At 41.0% G+C, this 17857-nt stretch overlaps 1 protein-coding gene across 2 annotated transcripts in view; it reads right to left on the reverse strand.

Annotated features, from left to right (window-relative positions):
- ZSWIM8 (zinc finger SWIM-type containing 8) overlaps positions 1–17857 on the reverse strand; it is a gene marked incomplete in the record, with an annotated part of 160939 nt that overhangs the window by 78821 nt on the left and 64261 nt on the right. For both annotated transcript variants that reach the window (XM_077454531.1, XM_077454532.1), the window contains 3 exon segments: positions 15344–15545; positions 16195–16315; positions 16983–17064. In XM_077454531.1, coding sequence (XP_077310657.1) covers positions 15344–15545; positions 16195–16315; positions 16983–17064 — 405 coding nt within the window.

A 17857-nucleotide genomic window follows, 5' to 3' on the forward strand; every position in this document is an offset into this window, starting at 1 on the left:
CCAGTGTATGGAATGAATGATTAATGGGACTTCTGACTTAGTTTTCACTTTTAATTTGTCATTTTTTTTACCAAACACATGGTCACTAATTATTTATGGTTTTTTTTATCACATATGATTTGAAACACTATTGGAAGTTTGCTTTAGTTATAGTCTTATTCTTTTACTAGCATACAATTATTATGAACATTCTTTTTTTCACAAAAGGATTATTGTTCACAAAATATTTGTTATATTCATATATTTGTATTGGCGCTGCATCTATTTTGGTTTATTTTTGTTGTTTTAGTTTGGTACTAGACTATAAAGGTGCTGGCAGCTTTTTTCTTGATTCAAATTTTTTTTTTAATCACACAAGATCGAGCCTTCGGCTTTCTTTTTATCATATATATATATATATATATATATATATATATATATATACACACACACACATATACACACACACATACATACATACACCCACAGTATCTCACAAAATGAGTACACCCCTCACATTTTGTAAATATTTTATTCTATCTTTTCATGTGTCAAGACTGAAGTTACACTTGGCTACAATGTAAAGTAGTGAGTGTAACAGCTTGTATAACATTGTACATTTGCTGTCCCCTCAAAATAACTCACCACACAGCCATTAATGTCTAAACCGCTGGCAACAAAAGTGAGTACACCCCTAAATGAAAAATGCTCAAATTGGGCCAGGTGTCAATATTTTGTGTGGCCACCATTATTTTCCAGCACTGCCTTAACCCTCTTGAGCATGGAGTTCACCAGAGCTTCACAGGTTGCCACTGGAGTCCTCTTCCACTCCTCCATGACGACATCACAGAGCTGGTGGATGTTGGAGAACTTGCACTCCTCCACCTTCCATTTGAGGATGCCCCACAGATGCTCAATAGGGTTTAGGTCTGAAGACATGCTTGGCCAGTCCATCACCTTTATCCTCAGCTTCTTTAGCGAGGCAGTGGTCGTCTTGGAGGTGTGTTTGGGGTCATTACCATGTTGGGATCATGCTCTGCTTCAGTATGTCACAGTACATGTTGGCATTTGTGGTTCCCTCAATGAACTGTAGCACCACACTGCAGGCAGCACTCATGCAGCCCCAGACCATGACACTCCTACCACCATGCTTGACTGTAGGCAAGACACACGTCTTTGTACTCCTCACCTGGTTGCCGCCACACATGCTTGACACCATCTGAACCAAATACGTTTATCTTGGTCTCAGACCACAGGACATGGTTCCAGTAATCTATGCCCTTAGTCTGCTTGTCTTGTGGGCTTTCTTGTGCATCGTCTTTAGAAGAGGCTTCCTTCTGGGACAACAGCCATTCAGACCTATTTGATGCAGTGTATGGCTTGAGCACTGACAGGCTGACCCACCACCCCTTCAAACTTTTCAGGAATGATGGCAGCACTCATGCGTCCATTTCCCAAAGACAACCTCTGGATATGATGCAGAGCACGTGCACTCAACTTTGTCAACCATGGCAAGGCCTGTACTGAGTGGAGCCTGTCCTGTTAAACTGATGTATGACCTTGGCCACCGTGCTGCAGCTCAGTTTAAGGGTCTTGGCAATCTTCTTATAGCCTAGGCCATCTTTGCGTAAAGCAGCCATTCTCAACCAGGGTTCCGTGGAACCCTGGGGTTCCTCCAGAGGTTGCTAGGGGTTCCTTGAGCTGTGGCTGATGAACCACCTTTTTGATGATGCCTACAGAGTTAAAGGTTCAGCATCACTTAGCAAAGCCAGAAGCATGACACCAAATATCTTTTTAGCTGTCTTTAAGGGTGGCATTCTGAGCACCATTTTAAAGGGGAACATTCTTCCTATTGGCTCCCAGTATAAGGGGAATTGTTCTATTGACCACTGATGAATTGGTTTTAGTAAGGGTTCCTCGAGACTTGAAAATTATTTTTGGGGTTCCTCTAGGGTTAAAAGGTTGAGAAAGCCTGGCGCAGAGCAACAATTTTTTTTTTTTTTTTAGATCCTCAGCATGTTCTTTGCATTAAGGTGCCATGTTGAACTTCCAGTGACCAGTATGAGAGCGATAACACCAAATTTAAACACACCTGAGACCTTGTAACACTAACATACATGACACTGGGGAGGTAAATTTGGACATTTTCACTTAGGGGTGTACTCACTCTTGTTGCCATCAGTTGAATGAATGAATGAAATACTTGTATAGCGCACAATGCGAACTGAATCACCTCTAGTTGAGTGTGTTGAGTTATTTTGAGGGGGCAGCAAATTTACACTGTTATACAAGCTGTACAGTCACTACTTTAAATTGTAGCAAATTGTCATTTCTTTCAGTGTTGTCACATGAAAAGATATAATAAAATATTTACAAAAATGTGAGACGTGTACTCACTTTTGTGAGATACTGTATATATCTACAGGTGAGGCAAACAGTGCAGCACTGCACGCAATCAGACCCTCCCAAAGGCAACATATAAATAAATGAGTCCAGGATTGCTGCACTTAAAATATATATACACACACACACACAAATCCTTAATTGTGCTGTGCTATACTTTGTATATGGTGCCTGTAAAGTCCTATTGGTGTTCATTCCCTATTTCTCTGAATCTGCATGAACAACAAGATCTCAGCATTCTCAAACATACAGCTGAATCCGTTAGATAAAGGACACTCCTCTGTACAAACAAGCACAAGTGCAGGGCTAAGGCTTTCCTACCAGAAATCCACATTTCCTGCCTGCAGATGCCCAGTCTTCCACAATACCCACTGATCATTCTAGCAGTGCCCCCTGAAAACCAAGGGGTGTCAGTCACCGCTACTGCATCCTCTATTGTCCATACAACTTTTTTTTTTTTAATTATTATCCACGGTGGTGCGCAAAAACCTTTAAGTGTACAACTACTATAAGACCAGGCTTAATGGCATTAGAAAGCTCTCAGAGCCCATCCACTCAGCAAATCCTTTACAGCAGTTGATGTATGGATGAGACAATGGTCTCTGTGCATGGTGATGAAGCCTGTAGACACAAGTAACAATCTTGAGAGAAAGGGTAATTTGCGTAGACCACCACCCCCACCCTCCCTCCTGAGCACACTGAATGCCAAAACTCAGGAATTCCTTGGTAGCTGACAATGTACTACATATGGTTGTGTATGCTCTTTGTGTGAATTCAGTGTTTTTTAATCGCGTACACTTTACTTGCTGTGCTCCTTTATTTTATTAGCAGATAGGGAAATTGAATTACTAAAGTCAAATATATTGCACACTTTGAGTGCAGTTGCTCGAGATCTGAGGGGGCGGGGGGGGGAAAAAAAAAAAAATCGCTGAAATGGGGGGGGGGGGGGGGGGCTCTGCTGACTTATCATCCAATCATGTGCAAGCAAAACATTTTTTAGGTTCCTTGCATGTGATTGTGATTGAGTGCACTGTATATTTGCCTTTAGTAAATCAACCCCTATGTGTGCTGCATAAATATACCCGAATAAGGCGTGCCATAGATTAAAGAGTAAAAAGATCAAGCATGGTCACATTACCTCTTTTTTTCTATCCAGTTTTAAGTTAGAAAAACTAGCTAAATATTTAAATTGTAACAGAATGCTTCAAAATAGGAGTGGTGCGTAAAAAAAAATGGATTGCTGCATACTGAAGTTTTGATTTAAAATAACACTGACCAAAATACCTAACATTTACCTTTAATATTTTGCTTTGATCCAAATGATTAAACACTAGACAACTAATGTTTAATTTTACGCACGCTAGAAAAGTGCAAACATTTTCAGTAGTAACAGCCATTACATGAATAACGACTGAAAGATGGATTTTGCATAGAAATTGCCATAAACTACTTTAGATTCAATCTACAATTCAAAGATACAGACAACGCTGCACTAAAAATTTTGGCAGTAAAATTATATTTTAACATAACACATCCTGCTGCAACTACACAGCATGTTTCTTTAACAGAGAGAGAGAAATATTTTGGTCTCTGGGACAGAGATTCTACTCCGATTACTGAAAATAAAAACAATTTGGAACAAAAACTGTGCACCGGCATTCTTGATATATAAAAATAAAATGTGTAAAGACCAACTTCCCAAGTTTGGGAAGGGTTTGAAATTCTGTCAGGTTTTTATTGCCATTTGTGACTTCCCATCATGTTTTACATCTATTCCATGGTGAAAAGGGGACATTAGGACTGTTCCAGTCTTTACAGCAGGGCAAATTTCCCATTAGTTACTGTCTCCTCTAACTACCTGTCAGAGGACAGGGGAAATGGGACACGAATGACTAAAAAAAACTGACAGATCTTTCGCCTGGATTTGAACTTTTATCTTCAACATATGACAGACATGTTGGTATTAACCACACCTATCCGCCGTAATTTTATAAACCTGCTCGGACGAGAAGGGTGATATCTCCTCATTGCTGCAGCTTTGATTGCGTTATTTTTTAGGGTCGGCAATTCCTTACAAAGTAAAAGTAATCCTAAAACCTAAAACCATTTTTGATTGAAACAATTAGGACCTCACTCTTCTTAGATTTTGGGGTATAGATAAGGCATGTAAACACTGGAGGGGCAATGATATGCAGAAAAAGGTGTTGCAGTTGGAAACCAAGTGGATATATGAGATTGATACTTTACATCCACGTGGCCTCAACATCGACATCAAACTGAACCGTTTTCTAACCACTCATTATATAAATATGTAGGGGTATTAAAACTGTTTACAGATATTGATAAAACGAACAGTACACTGATGTGGGAAGGTACTTGTATACAATTTTTTTTTATATTCGGAATATATGTTTTTTGAGTGTTTTTAAACCCATCTCTTTACTTTGCACTAAAATAGAGATTATTGCAGGAAAATTAGGTATTCATCCACTAGATGGCAGGGTAGTTACAAAACCCTATGAAGAGTAGCGTGCTCCCATGTAGAGAATGTAATAGCATGCCATTTAATATATTGGGTTAAAAAAAAAGGGCTTTATTTTCATATTTTATAAATGTAAGTTTTAAAATGTCAATCAGAACAATTATGTATAAATAGAAATGTTAAAGAGAAGCCACAACAGAGTACACAGCTGAATTATCAGCCATATTGTTTGAGCCTACCAATTGGTATTATAAAAGTTCCAGTATCATAAAAGTTCCAGAAAAATGGTGGCACCAGACTACCTGAAGGCGCCATCTTGGTGAAACGCATTGAAGCGCATGTTGCTGTCATTTTTGGTTCCTGCATGACGTCACATCCAGTCCTATACTTCTGGCTACTGGAACGCACGCCAGCTCATGTAAACGATGCGGCGGAGCGTTCGTCTAATAATGAAAGCAGTTTACACTGGTGATGGTCTAAGGACACTATTACATTTGAATGTGACTTGCATATTATTTGTGGGAACGTTTTTAATTTAGTAACACTGCACAACAATTTAATATATTTAGCATTTTCCCCAGTGTGTGGCTGAGTGGTTGGAAAAAGAGAATTGTTGGGATGTGGAAGAAAATCAGACCTGCTCTGGCTGAAAATCTTAATGGAAAACCAAGGGCTTTTGACCTTCCTTTATTCGGGGATTAATCTCTGTGGTGAGGTCTATTTGATCACCTACAATCTTGCGGTGTTGGGCAAAATTTGTCACTTGGATTTCATTTGGACTTTTCTTTTTGCACACAAATTTATGGACTTATTTTATTGAAATGACTTATAAAATAGTAGTGCCGATCCTTTTTTCTAGTGCCGTCTGTATCATTATCGATTCACACTGAAAAGGGGAGCTGCACATTATTGATATATTAAAGCAGAGGTCCGCCTACCACTGCAAAAATTAAGAGCCAGCAGCTACACATACTGCAGCTGCTGGCTTTTAATAATAGGACACTTACCTGTCTTGGAGTCCAGCGATGTCGGCACCACAGCTGTTTCCATCAGCTGTCGGGTGCTGCCGCCACCATTGCGGGTAAGGGAACCCGGCAGTTTAGCCTTACAGCTTCACGCTGGAAACCCTACTGGGCATGAGCGAGGGTTCCTTTCTCTCTCCTACTGGCCCGGCGACAGGGGAGGCGGAGGGAGCCGAGATGCGATGTCAACAGCCACGGCCGTGGCTCCTGGAATTTGGAACAGGATATTTGTCAAAGACAGGTATTGTGCCCCCCCCCCCCTCGGCCCCGAAAGGTGGCACCGGAGAGTGGGAGGAGACAAATTAATAGAAATTCCACTTTTGGGTGGAACTCTCCTTTCACCCCTTTCACACAGTATGCAAATATGTGGCCCCACTGGACTGGGCTTTTTTCCGGGGGGGGGGGGGGGGCATATTTGCATACCTCCCTCTGTGCTGTGCTGGGAGTGCGCCGCATGGAGACCAGGGTCTCACCGAATCTATGTGATAGTATCCGATTGGTTATAATAGATATCAGTCACTGTGAAGCCCGCCCCCGTATTGTTTGTCTCTGTGGAAAAAAAAACATTAATTACTTAAAAAAAAAAAAACCCTAGATTGATGTTTGATCTAGGTCAGTGCCAGGGTTAGCATTAGGGGGTCAGTATTTTTTGGACAGGAATTATTTTTATTTTTTTTAATTAGTATCAGTGTCAATGTATTTTAGGTAGGATTTAAAATAAAAAAAAAAGCAAAATGCGCACTATTGATTCTGGGCTGTACTACTGGTACAAACAAACATACACATGTGGTAGTGCTTCGATTGTCAGGAGCAGGAGAATATATTTTGGGTTGTTCTTTGGTGGTAGGTTATGGTAGTAGCAAGAAACATACAGTTTATATATATATATATATATATATATTTTGAGCCAGTTTTCCTTTGACAATTAAAAAAAATAAAATAAAAATAAGGAGATATCCATTACCATTTACCACCAAATAAAAGCCAATTTTTCCTGAAAAAAACAAGGCATCCACCTGGATGCACAAGGTAGTTGTGATAAGTACGGTTTTAATAACGCATGTCAAAATGACAAAATTGGGCTTAGGCATTTAGATTTGTTTTGCCCTTAGTCGTGAAGGGGTTAATTTGGATTAATCTTTTGGGAAAAAAAATCTCTCAAGAATTATTATGGTGGAAGATAGGAAGGTGCCACTTTAATGGTATATTTATTTTTGATGGTATTTACTGCCATTGGTGCCTTACTGGGCAGATTCACCCTATTTGTCTTGCTGACCACTGTCACCAGGATAGAAAATAATTGGTAAATCTAACATTCTAAAGCTGTCACCACAAAAGAAACAGATGGGAAATTTTCTAATGGGGACACCTGCTTCAGTGATAAGAGGGGATTTAGCCTTTTCCCTAATTTATCCAGAAATAGAAAATATTTCTATTGGGTAAACTTCAACTCTCTGGGAAAAGATTTTGAGCTTTTTTTTTCACACAAGCAGGCAAGTTCTTGATAGCATTCCTAAACTGGCACTATTTTATATTCCCGGATCCTCCAAGTGTAACTAAAAGCAAAACTTTGTGTCCCATAGCCAAAACAGGATGCGAGAGGAAATGTATCACGCTATCACTTTTCTGGGGTGACGACCCAAAATGTGAGAATGTCTTTTCCTTTCACTTTCAATAGTAATGGTAAACATGACAAACAGGTGTTCTAAGATCCCCTCCATTCTATCCTAAACTAAAAAAAAAGGAAAAAAAAAAAAGAAAAAAAAAGAAATTTGCCTTTAGTGATATTTTCAATTTCTCCCTCGCAGCTGCCTAAATAATGGATGTCAATTAAAAACGACATGGACTGATCAATAAAAATGTATGTATGCATAATAAATGCATTTTCATGTCGTTGTTTTGGATTTGTTTATTTCAAGGATTCTCCTGATGTCATTGTTTTCCTGCAATATAATGGAATAGTGTCACAACTTAATTATTATTCAACACAAATAACCATGAAACAAAAGTTTCGAGCAGCTCACAAACCTCCCAAGGCTTCTTAGCTAGCAAAAGATCAAGCATTTCAAAAGTTTTCTTGCTCCTTTCTTTACACCCAAATGGTTTATTTTTTCCTTTTTATCTTCTCTTCTGTCTTCCGATTATTTTATCTTCCTATACCTACTGCCAATCATTTTTTTGTCTAAATATTTCACCATAACACATGTAAAGGAAGAACACATCAGTGATATGCAACAAAATGTAACGCAACGTTAAACCTTCAGGTTTTATTTTTTAAACAAAACATGGTATACTTACCTGCTCTGTGCAATAGTTCTGCACAAAGCAGCTCTGATCCTCTTTTCTGGGGTCCCTCATCGGCACTCCAGACCCTCTTCAATGAGGTGCCTCCATGGAAAACCACTTTTCATGGGGGCATCCATGCAGGCTCACTCCTGAACCACCCTATCTGCGTTTATTGACAGACCGGGCATATCAGACCCACCCCCCTGTTCCCTCATTGCATTTAATTGAAAGTAGCAAGAGCCAATGACTCCTGCTGCTATCAATTTGCCCAATGAGGAGGGAGACAGTGGCGAGAGCTGCTGCTCTCGTGCACGTTGACGGATCAAGCTCAGGTAAGAAGAATGCATTGAGGTAAAAAGCCTTAAGGCTTTAGAACCACTTTAAGCAGGAGAAACTAGTGGTAAAAGGAAAGATTCAAAAAATTCAGTTAGGTGCCCAGCAACACTTCAAGCTTTGCTGCCCTCTTCAGATTGGGAAGATCTTTAGTTCTAAATAACAGAAGAAAAGCGAGAGCGCCAGCCTTGTGCATTATCACAAGCACCATTTATTAAATACAACAAATACACAGTTACACAATTATTAAGGTTGAATAAAGACACCAGTCCATCCAGTTCAACCTGAGTGAGTGTGTGTGTGCGTGTCTACAATTGTCCCTATCCCTGTACATTGTGTCTCATTAAGATGCTCACCTATTATTTATTTATGGTACTTTTATAGCGCCGTCAATTTACGCAACACTCCACACATATATTTCACACTCACATCGGTCCCTACCCTCAAAGGGCCCACAATCCAAGGTCCCCAACTCACATTCATACACTGGGGCTAATTTTGGACAGAAGCCAATTAACCGACCAGCATGTCTTTGGAGTGTGGGAGGAAACCAAAGTACCCGGAGGAAACCCACGCAAGCACCGGGAGAACATGCCAACTCCAGGCAGGTAGTGTCATGTATAGGCCTTGTGCACATTGGGAGTTAGCCAAGCTATTCTGAACACCTTTTTTTCCTGGCGGGGGAAAAGCAGTGTTAAAAACATGCTTAAAGCCATGCTTTACAAATGCGTTTAGGCCAGGGCTCGACAAACCCCAGGCGCCAGGTCGCCAATGCGACCAGAAATCGCAACCTGGAGCCTAAGCTGCCACCAGACCACTCACTATTGATGCCCCAGACATGCAGAGCATTAACACTGACTGCGGTCCTCCTTCCTCCTCCACACTCAGCGGTGCCGCGCTGTGTGAAACTGACAAGCAAGGGAGAGAGGAGGATCTGTCAGATTTCAGCTTGATTTTCGGGGTGGGCGGAACCCGGCCGGGGTGGGCGGGAGCCAGCAGCTATCAAACACCAACCAATGGGATCTGGGCGGGCCGCTATGTGTATGTGGCCCCGCCCCTTTTCTTAAGCAGCCAAATTGTTGGCTGGAGTTTGATAGCTGCTGAGTCCCGCCCACCCGGCCAGGCCCCGCCCACACCGACATTAAGCTCAAATCTGACATATCCGCCTCTGTTACTTGTCAGTTTCACACCCCAGCCGGGTCCCGCCCATTCCGACATTAAGCTCAATTCTGACAGCTCCTCCGTTACATTTCAGTAACAGAGTGCTCTGTGTGAAACCTGCCAGTGCCATCTGCCAGTGCCACCTGCCAGTGTCACCACCAATCAGTGCCTTCTGCTAGTGCCAACCAGTGCCACCTCCAATCAGTGCCACCTGCCAGTGCCGAGTGTCACCGTCAATCAGTGCCACCTGCCACCGCCAGTCAGTGCCACCTGCCACCGCCAATCAGTGCCAACTAGTGCCACCGCCAACCAGTGCCACCTGCCAACACCAACTAGTGCCACCGCCAATCAGTGCCATCTGCCAGTGACTAGTGCCACCGCCAACCAGGGCCACCTGCCACTTCCAAACCAGTGGCACCTGCCAATCAGGGCCACCTGCCAGTGCCAATAGTGCCACCTGCCAGTTCCAAAACAGTGTCACCTGCCAATGCCATCTGGCAGTTCCACGTGCCTGCCAGTGGCAACCAGTGCCACCTGCTAGTGCCAGCCAGTGCCACCTGCCGCCAGCCAGTGCCACCTGCCACCGCCACCTGCCACTACCAATCAGTGCCACCGCCAATCAGTGCCATCTGCCAGTGACAACTAGTGCCACCGCCAACCAGGGCCACCTGCCATCACCAACCAGGGCCACCTGCCACTTCCAAACCAGTGCCACCTGCCAATCAGTGCCACCTGCCACAGCCAGTGCCAATAGCGCCACCTGCCAGTTCCAAACCAGTGTCACCTGCCAATGCCACCTGGCAGTTCCACGTGCCTGCCACCTGCCAGTGCCAGCCAGTTCCATCTGTTGCCAGCCTTACTCTTTCTGGTCAGCCCATAACCCTGATGTAACAGCGTTTCAATGGAGTTATTGACTGGGTGCTCCATTGCGAGTTAGGGATAGGGGGTGAAAATGAGTGGCCTTACGCCGGGAGCTGACAATCCATACCACTCTAAAAAAAAAAAAAAAAAAAAAAAAAAAAAACTTAAGCCACAAAGTTGATCCGAAACCAAGGACCAAATGTCTCATACAATGTCCTGGACAACACCCCTCAGTGTATACACCAGTTAATGCGTTTTGAGGGCTTTACCCCCCTTCAGAGCCGACTAGTGCACCAAACAATAGCTGTTTAAATAACACTATCACACCATAAGCTGATACATAGCTCCTCCATCTCCAAAATAAGCAGAGGAGCCACAACAAAGATTAACCCCCCCAGGAGCAATAGTGGGCCACCTCAATGACCACCTTCAGATGTCATACACAGGGAGCTCAAAATACACTTCGCCACAAGCATGTGAGATGAACATATAATGCAACTCCCCATTAAAATGAACAGCAAATGTTTAACACCTCCGGGTACAGCGGTTTTCCAATAACAACATTATTAATAAAGAGAATTCATAGACACGAGTAGAATATAATGTACCTGATAACCCCCATGTTTCACATCTTGAATTTGCCAATCCTTTGACCACTGATGCTTTCTACGGTGTGCTAAATCGCCGAACGTGGAAGCAAAACCACCCAGAATGTACTTAAACAGCTATGAGCAGAAGTATTAATGTGCTGGAATGCACACATGAAGCAGAACGGAAGTGACATGTGCAATTGAGAAATGGCAAAATTGGAAACTAAACAAGACCTTGGAGACCAAGAATGGTTACAGTCCATTTGAAAGTAACAGCAGACCTGACACTGCTGGTGGACAACATAACAAAACCAGAAGAGTGAAAACATGTCATATTACAGTGGGGGGGGGGGGGGGGGGGAGAGTATTTGATCCCCTGATAAATGTGTACATTTGTCCACTGACAAAGTAATGATAAGTCTATAATTTTAATTGTAGGTTTATCTTAACAGTAAATAAAATTGTTAAAATAATTTCAACAGAAAAAAAAAATCCAGATTTTTTTTTAAAAAGTTATAAATGGATCTGTATTTTAATGAGTGAAATAAGTATTTGATCTCCTATCAAATCAGCACGATTTCTGGCTAGGTGTCTTCTATACAGCTATCGAGCTGAGATTAGGAGCACGCTCTTAAAAAGGAGTGCTCCTAATCTAAGTTAGGTACCTGTATGAAAGACATCTGTCCACAGAAGCAATCAATCAGATTCCAATCTCTCCACCATGGCCAAGACCAAAGAGCTGTCCAAGGATGTCAGGGACAAGATTGTAGACCTACACAAGGCTGGAACGGGCTAAAAGACTATCGCCAAGCAGCTTTGTGAAAGGGTGACAACAGTTGGTGCGATTTGCAATGGGAAGGAACACAAAAAATAACTGTCAATCTCCCTCAGTCTGGGGTTCCATGCAAGATCTCACCTCATGGATTTTTAATGATCATGAGTAGGTGAGGAATAAGCCTAGAACTACACAGGAGAATCTTGTCAATGACCTCAAGGCAACTGGGACCATAGTCACCAAGAAAACAATTGGTAGCAACCTACGCCATGAAGGCCTGAAATCCTGTAGCGCCTGCAAGGTCCCCCTGCTGCTCAAGAAGGCACATGTACAAGTCCGTCTGAAGTTTGCTAATCAACATCTGAATGATTCAGAGGAGAAATGGGTGAAAGTGCTGTGATCAGATGAGACCAAAATCAAGCTTTATGGCATCAACTCAACTCGCCATGTATGGAGGAGGAATATAACCCCAAGAATACCATCCCCACCATCAAACATGGAGGTGGAAACATTATGCTCTAAGGGTGTTTTTCTGCCAAGGGGACAGGACAACTTCACCGCATTAAAAGGATTATGGACGGAACCATGTACTGTCAAAGCTTGAGTGAGAACCTCCTTCCCTCAGCCAGGGCATTGAAAAAGGTTCATGGATGGGTATCCAGCATGACAATGACCCAAATCACATGGCCAAGGCAGCAAAGGAATGGCTCAAAAAAGAAGCACATTAAGGTCCTGGAGTGGCCTAGCCAGTCTCCAGACCTTAATCCCATAGAATATATGTTGAAGGGAGCTGAAGGTTTTAGTTACCAAATTTTAGCCTCAAAACCTTAATGACTTTGAGAGGATCTGCAAAGAGGAGTGGGACAAAATCCCTTCCGAGATGTGTGCAAACCTAGTGGCCAACTACAAGAAACATCTGACCTCTGTAATTGTCAACAAGGGTTTTGCCACCATGTACCAAGTCATGTTTTGTGAAGGGGTCAAATACTTCTTTCACTCATTAAAATGCAAATCATTTTATAACTTTTTTGAAATGCATTTTTCTGGATGGATATATTTTGCTGTTATTCTGTCTCTCACTGTAAAAAAAACAAAAAAACAAAAAACCTACCATCAAAATTATAGACTGATTATTTCTTTGTCAGTGGACAAATGTACAAAACCAGTAGGGGATTAAATATTTTTTTTCTCTCACCGTATTTGTTGTTAGAGAAAAAGACCGAAAACCAAGTGACCAGTGCCATGCAGAATGACTGCTCTGCCAATAAAGAATCCAATGTTCATTGTCACACAATAGATAATGGTAATACATCCATGTTTAGAAACGCCCAGATTACTACAAATATATGCGACAAACTATTGGAAATGCTATTAAAATATATTGTAAACATTATATTTATACAAAAACAGAAGAAAGGGCAAATTTAGGAAACCATTATTAGCTCTATTTGTAGTGAACTTACATATGGCAATGTGTAAAATAAAAGTACAAAACCTTAATATGCACAAACCTAAAGACAAAATAAATTACATGTATTATACACACACGCTGTCCAGACAGTATACCCAATACGTCTCTCTGTTACACACTTTCTGGTGCCTCCTCCCTGAGTCTTAAACACCTAGAGACTAAATTAACAATTACACTCTTTAAGGAAGTGACAAACCATAAAAAAAAAAAAAAAAAAAAGATGAGAACCAGACAAAGAAAGGGTAGGCAGAAAGTCCCAAAAGTGAAAAGATTTATGGCAGGAGTACTCTACTCTATTAAAAAAAAAAAAAAAAAAAAAAAAAAAAAAAAGGAACCTTTTTCTTTACAGAAGCTGGCATTTTTCTTATGCAGATGGTTACATTTTGCCCCCTCCAGTCCCCCTAATCAATATAAATTGTTCACAGATCTCAATAAGTTTGTGAGAAACCTTATAGTGAAGAGGTATGAAATACGATAGTGATAGAAATAATATGGGATCTGACGATATTGACTATCTGAATGGTTGCAATGAACCAGCCCTTGATATTTAGTAAAGTTTGATAACTGAAAGAGGGACCTGGACTCTATTAACTCTTCAAAAATTCCTGATCTCTCCGACATGCCCGATTCCCTTCCAGTATCTATGGACTTGGGTATCATTTGTCAGACATCATTCAGACCCAAGTCCATTTTTCACCTATGTTTCCCATTACAACACAGACCCAAATCATATCAAATACTTGTTTGGGTATGATTGATAATCCTTATATAATTTCCTTTATTAAATCAGAATTAAAAAGGTGCCACAAACTAGTTTAATAAGTGCCACTGCTTTGTTAACTGTTTTATCAAGCATTTGCACACCTGTACAGTTTTTGGTTTTGCTCTAAAATACCTTTCAGTGCTAGAGTTCTATAAAATCTGTAAAAAAAAAACAACTCAATAATATGGCTCATAACCGTTTCTTATATATAAACATGCTTGGAGAATGAATAAAAACCCAACAGCATTATTAAAAATTGTAGTGCACTGAAACCTGTACTGTATATGAGGTAGAACCTTGGCAGGTTAGCATGCTGCTGTGCCCCTTGTTGACATTTTGATATCCCCTTTCCTCCACGGAGAAAATAAGAGACATTAGGTCCCATAGATATTTTACAACCTGTTGGAAAATCTATGTATGATGATGAGTTCTTTGTCATTGCCAGACAGGTACTCAGTTTGGTTGTGTGGAAGCTATTGGTTCATGTGTGGTCACGTTGATCTTATGTGGATCCCACCAGTAGAATTATATTAAAAGGCGTTTGAAAACGGTGGATTCAGACTGCTGTTATATAGGTTATCACGTGCATATAAACATGCATTATTTTGCTTTTTGCATTAAGGCAGCACATTCATTTTGAATTTTATCAAAACAGTATACCAGAACACAAAGATGGCTCACACCTGTGCATTGTGGTGCACTAAAATGTACATGCAATGTGACGAAAAGGAGTGTCATTCAAAATAAACAGCACTGCAACAATCTGCACATTTCTGGGCGCTACACAGTTCTGTGCATTATCATGCGTTGCAGTAAAACACAAATATGATTAAAGCCAAAATTTTCTTGTGTGCAGTCTTGATCTGTGACAGATAAAAATGCCCCAAGCTAAATTAGGTAGACATTCATTCAGTCACTGTTGTTCTCGTGCAGCAAAGATTGTATTTCAGATGAAGTGATCTAAAGTAAACGTTACAATTTTATTCAACTGTTAGTAAAAATGAAACCGTGATAATATGCAGAACAACGTTTTAGGATTGTGAAAAAGCTCAAATGCACACGCATTCTGGTGCATGCCACTTACATTTCAAATGTGTTTGCTATGCTTCTGAGTGCCTCCAAAAGTTGCTTCTGCATTTCCACTGACTTGTATAAGGAACAAAATAGCTCTGACACAAACAAGCCCTTTGGGATGCTTCCTAGCGCATGATCCATACCTGTTCATAAGTGAGACACTGGTCTGTTAGGATCTCAAGTAAAGGGGCTGCATTGGTGTCCCGTCTCTTGAACATCTCCCGAACAATGGACAGAAGATTCCAGATACCTTCAGGTTCCCGTCCACGTAAAGGGCGCAAGAGACAAGCCCATTCTGCTGCAGCTGGTGGTTCAGTGGATGAGAGGTACATGGAGTTGACATCACTGTAGGGGGTAATAAAGTAAACATTGCTTGAAAGAACAGGGAAATGTTGCAAACTGTTTTAGAGAAAGAGAGTTTTTCCATAATAGAAGTGTGTTATCCATTAATAGAAGGTTGAAATATGTAGACTGCATATAAATATGCAATTTTATTAAAATAGTTTGGTTCTTCAAAGTGGTTGTAAACCCTTACAAACCACTTTGACCTACAGGTAAGCCTAGATTAAGGCTTACCCGCAGGTCCAAGAAATATCTCCTAAACCTACACGGTTTAGAAGATATTTACTAAAACACAGGCACCACTATCCATGTGCCATAGACAGCGGTGCGCAGTATCGCCGTTAGCAGCATGCCGCTGCTAATGCAATATGCCCTTAGTGGCGGCTCCCGTGCGCAGGAGTGATGTCACCGCTGCTCCGGCACTGTGAGTGGCCGGAGAAGCAACACCCGGAAGATGGACGCTCCGGACTACAGGGGACAGCGGTGACCTCGCTGGCTCCTGTGTCAGGTAAGTGACAAATAATGGGCTACTATGTGATGGATAGTAGCCCATTACGCTTTACCTTTGCGGGGAGACAAAGCAGAATTGCTCTTTAATTGACTAGTGCATCAAGTATATATTGTGTAAAGTGATGAATATTTTCAAAAATACCTGAAAACCACAGGAGATGGTCCACAGAACTTATGAAGGGTCTTCTTGATGTTATCACTCAAAGTGGATTCATCCAGATACCAGGTGCTCTGGTCAGATGCAGAGGGTCCAGCAGTGGGGTCTAGAATAGAGAAAGAGTCAGTAGCTCACTTTAAAACGAACGTTAATACTCAGCGCACCACTCTTAATCAGCCCCATAAGATCATGCCATAGAATGTCAATGCTAGAATTCCCCCTTTGCTGGTTAATATTCAGTAAAGTTACAAAATAATTACATTTCTTCATCACCTTTTTATATTACAGCTTTCCTGCTGTGCCATAAGACTTAACAATGACTACTTGGCATTAATAGATGAAAGAAGAAAACAGCAACGTGAACTTAAAGTGAAACTTTAATCCGAAAAGCAAGTCCTGTTAGATCACTTCAGGCTGGCCCCTTTTGCAGGTATAGCTATGTAAAGCATTAAAAATAAGTGCCTCTACTATTTAAAATCCAGTAATAAACCAGCTCATCCTGCTCTGCACATGCTCAGTTGCTCTCTATTTTTAGGCACTGTCAAATTTGTAAAGGCCGATCTGCTGACAGGCTAAAGCTTTACTGCTATTCGGCTTCAGCAAAATGGCAGCCTTTAGCAAGAATAAGCAGGAACAATACTGGAGGCAATTTACAGCACACACCAACTCCTTGCTAAAGAACATTATTTTTTTATCAAGTTTTTAAGGGTAGTCCCACTTTAAGTTTACACACAGATACACAATTGTTCAATATTGCAGATGATCACCGATACCTGGAGCTCCACACACTGTATTGATGGCAGTTGATTGAGAAGAGAGGAGTTCATCCAAAAGACGTTGAGCAGTGGGGAGGATCTGAATAACAGGAAATTCAAATAGGTAACATATTGCTATAAAGTGAAAAAAGTGGTAAATACTAAAAGCAAAAGCAGCTGCTAACACCGCAAAGTGACAATTGCAAATAAAATGGATTAGGAATAAAGGTGCAGCACTAATATGCTATGTGTAATTAGAACCTAAATGAGGATATTTAGCGTTTAACCCTTTCATGACTAAGCCCATTTTTGGAATTTGGTGTTTACAAGTTAAAATCCATATTTTTTGCTAGAAAATTACTTGGAACCCCCAAACATTATATATATTTTTTTAGCAGAGACTCTAGAGAATAAAACGGCGATTGTTGCAATATTTTATGTCACACGGTATTTGCGCAGCGGTGTTTTAAACGCAACTTTTTGGAAAAAGGGACACTTTCATGAATAAAAAAAACAAAAAAAAAAAACAGTAAAATTAGCCCAATTTTTTTGCGTAATGTGAAAGATAATGTTACGCCGAGTAAATAGATACCAAACCTGTCACACTTTATAATTGCGCACACTTGTAGATTGACGACAAAGTACGGTACCTAAAAAATCTCAATAGGCGACGCTTTAAATTTTTTTTACGGTTACCAGGTTAGCGTTACAGAGGTGGTCTAGTGCTAGAATTATTGCTCTCGTTCTGACGATCGCGGCGATACCTCACATGTGTGATTTGAACACCGTTTACATACGCGGGCGCGACTTCTGTATGCGTTTTCTTTGCTTCGCGAGCTCCCGGGGACGGCGGGCGCTTTAAAAAAAAAAAATTATTTTTTTTATTTTATTTT

Source organism: Lithobates pipiens, unplaced genomic scaffold (assembly GCF_037356315.1).
Source record: "Lithobates pipiens isolate NorthernLeopardFrog02 unplaced genomic scaffold, aLitPip1_a1.2 Scaffold_25, whole genome shotgun sequence".
Taxonomy (NCBI): Eukaryota; Metazoa; Chordata; class Amphibia; order Anura; family Ranidae; genus Lithobates; species Lithobates pipiens.